At 58.1% G+C, this 2,551-nt stretch overlaps 1 protein-coding gene across 7 annotated transcripts in view; it reads left to right on the top strand.

Annotated features, from left to right (window-relative positions):
- Positions 1 to 2,551, top strand: part of BCL9L (B cell CLL/lymphoma 9 like) — a 28,661-nt gene that overhangs the window by 16,083 nt on the left and 10,027 nt on the right. For 5 of the 7 annotated variants that reach the window (XM_015589939.1, XM_006912582.2, XM_006912581.3 and 2 more), the window contains 2 exons: positions 391 to 492; positions 1,751 to 2,136. In XM_015589939.1, coding sequence (XP_015445425.1) covers positions 467 to 492; positions 1,751 to 2,136 — 412 coding nt within the window. In that variant the 5' untranslated portion in view covers positions 391 to 466. The remainder of the gene's footprint in view (positions 1 to 390; positions 493 to 1,750; positions 2,137 to 2,551) is intronic. The other 2 variants (XM_006912584.2, XM_025047315.1) reach the window with 1 other exon arrangement.

Below are 2,551 nucleotides of genomic sequence, written 5' to 3'. Positions count from 1 at the left end.
GGGGGTGGGGCGTGAAGGATTCCCCACCCTGGGTGAGGGGCGTGCCTGGGAGCGGGAGTCCCCCAGGGGGCCAGAACAGACCTCAAGGCCCGCCCCGCAGGGGCACCTTTGCAACTAACCTATCCTTTTAGTGCATTCTGCCTCTGCGGGGCCCGAGGTGGGGGGGTGGGCTTGCTAGAGACTGCAAGCTTCCTGAGGGTAAAGTGTGGGAAAGCCAGGAAAGGACCGGCCTCTAAGATTGAGTCCCCACCTAGTAGTCCTTCTTTTCCATCCCCTCTGTACCCTATCCAGTTCCCTAGTCTCAGGGCTGTTGGGTCCTCCCTTCTCCCCTCCCCTTCTTACACCCCCTCCCCAAGTCACAAGTTTTCTCTTTGGGGCTTGTTGCTGCAGTCCGTGCTCCAGTACCGAGTACCTGGCTGGGCCCTGGGCACGCACAGGGGCCGTAGCCCCACTGTGTGTGGGAGCCATGAGGATCCTGGCTAACAAGACAAGGTGTGTGGGTGTCGTGGAGGGTGGGCTGTGTGTGTGGAGTGCGGGGAAGGGAAGGGCCCAGTGGTGACGGGGCTGAACTGTGCTGGCTTGGAGAGGGAGACTTTCTAGGCACTTGGCTTCCAGGCCATCAGTGGGCTCAAGGGGTCAGAATGGGAAGGACTGCCCTGAGGCAGGAGCCCACAGCCTAGTGCCTGGGTGCAGGAGACAGCAGGGGAGGGCAGTCAGGTAAGCCTGCTGTTCTAGTCCCTTCTAGACCTTTCCTCTTAAAAAAGGTTTGAGCAGAACCCCAACCCTCCCACCCCACTGTGGGATCCAGTGGCACCCTCTGGCCTTAGTTTAGCTGGGGATGGGAGCTGGAGGGTAGGGCAGTGCCTGCCTCCCTCCCCTTCCCCAGGAGAAGCCTGCAGACAGGGCCAGGCGGCAGCGGCAGGACAGCAGAGCTGAAATAAATCTGAGCTGGTGTGGAATGAGGGGGGATAAATATCCTCTCCCGTGATGTGATCTTTCCAGAGGCTATTAATAGGTCTCCGGGGAGGGGGAGGCGGTGTGGGGAGCGGGCTGGATCTTAAAGGGCCTGCAGCTTAGGCGGCAGGAATCCTTGGCTTCCAGTGCTCCAGTCTTCTCCGCACACCACTCCCCTCCCCCTTTTCTTCTGCTCCTGCCCGCCGGCCAGGTCCTGGCCAAACCTCTTCAGGCAGTCCTCCTTCTGCTCTGGGGAGCTGTCTGGACCAGTGGGTACCACTCTGGTGTGCTTTTCCCTACTTCCCCAGGGGAATGGGACTGGGGCATGAGCAGTGACCCTCTGGTCCTCTGCCCCTTCCCTGCTGGTGTTGGGACACATGGAAGTTGAGGTTTGGGAACTTGGAAGGAATCTGAAGACCCTAGAAGAGAGGATGCTTAAGTGTTGGTCAGGTGCTAGTGTGTGTGCGTGTGTTGGGGGGTGGTTGCCATGGAGGTTCAGCCTGATGGTTGCTGGGGCTGGGGGTGTTGGTTGATTCTGCAAACGAAAGGCCCTGGTTTTCATTTGAATTGTGGGGCCTGGAGGTGAAGGAGTTGCCCATCTTCACTCCCCAAGGTGAAGGGTATCAGTCCTTGTCTGAGGAGCCATGGAAGGCGGTAGGGAATAGCTGGTGGTCCTAGAATGCCACTCAGTTCCCACCTCCTGTACCATTAGATGAGATAGGATGGGGCAGTTAAAATCCAGGCATGCTAAGTCCCTAGCAAGATTAACTTTTATGTCTCTCCCACCTTCTCCCAGGTTACCCCACCCCAGGAGGAGAGAAACTCCAGGGAGCCCTCCACTGTCCCCCCGCGGCCACTGCCCCCCTGCCCCAACCAAGCCAATGCACCCAGAAAATAAGTTGACCAATCATGGCAAGACAGGGAATGGCGGGGCCCAATCCCAGCACCAGAATGTGAACCAAGGACCCACTTGCAACCTGGGCTCGAAGGGCGTGGGGGCGGGGAACCATGGGGCCAAGGCCAACCAGATCTCACCTAGCAACTCAAGTCTGAAGAACACCCAGGCGGGGGTGCCCCCTTTCAGCTCACTCAAGGGCAAAGTGAAGAGGGAGCGGAGCGTGTCTGTGGACTCCGGAGAGCAGCGAGAGGCTGGCACTCCATCTCTGGACTCAGAGGCCAAAGGTACCCCATTTCCTGATCCCCAAGAGCCTAGCATGTTCCATAGTTCAAGTTTCAAACTTGCTGGGATCCTGTCTTTCTGTCTCCCTTGCCTAATCCTCATCCCCAGCTCCTCTCCAGCATTGATGCAGGGTCGCCTTTCTCTTATCCTTATTATACTCACCAACCTGGTTTCTCTCAGAGTTGGGATTGGCCAAGGTAGAGATTTGCCATCCTTAGGTGCCACCCATGGAGGGGCCACAAATTGTGATGGGGTTTCTGGTCAGTCTCATTCCTCTTTTGCTTTCCCATCAGAGCCCCCAGAGGGGAAGAGGGAGGTGGGAGGTGCTCTGGGATGAGGAGCAGATCCACACATCCCAGGAACCTTCTGGTATCTGGGCTGGTGGGAGCTGCTGAGCAGGCACTGGTGAAGAGTAGC

This window comes from Pteropus alecto, unplaced genomic scaffold (genome assembly GCF_000325575.1).
Source record: "Pteropus alecto unplaced genomic scaffold, ASM32557v1 scaffold215, whole genome shotgun sequence".
Taxonomy (NCBI): Eukaryota; Metazoa; Chordata; class Mammalia; order Chiroptera; family Pteropodidae; genus Pteropus; species Pteropus alecto.
Note: the sequence above shows the minus strand (reverse complement) of the source record. Positions and strands in the feature narration are given on the sequence as shown.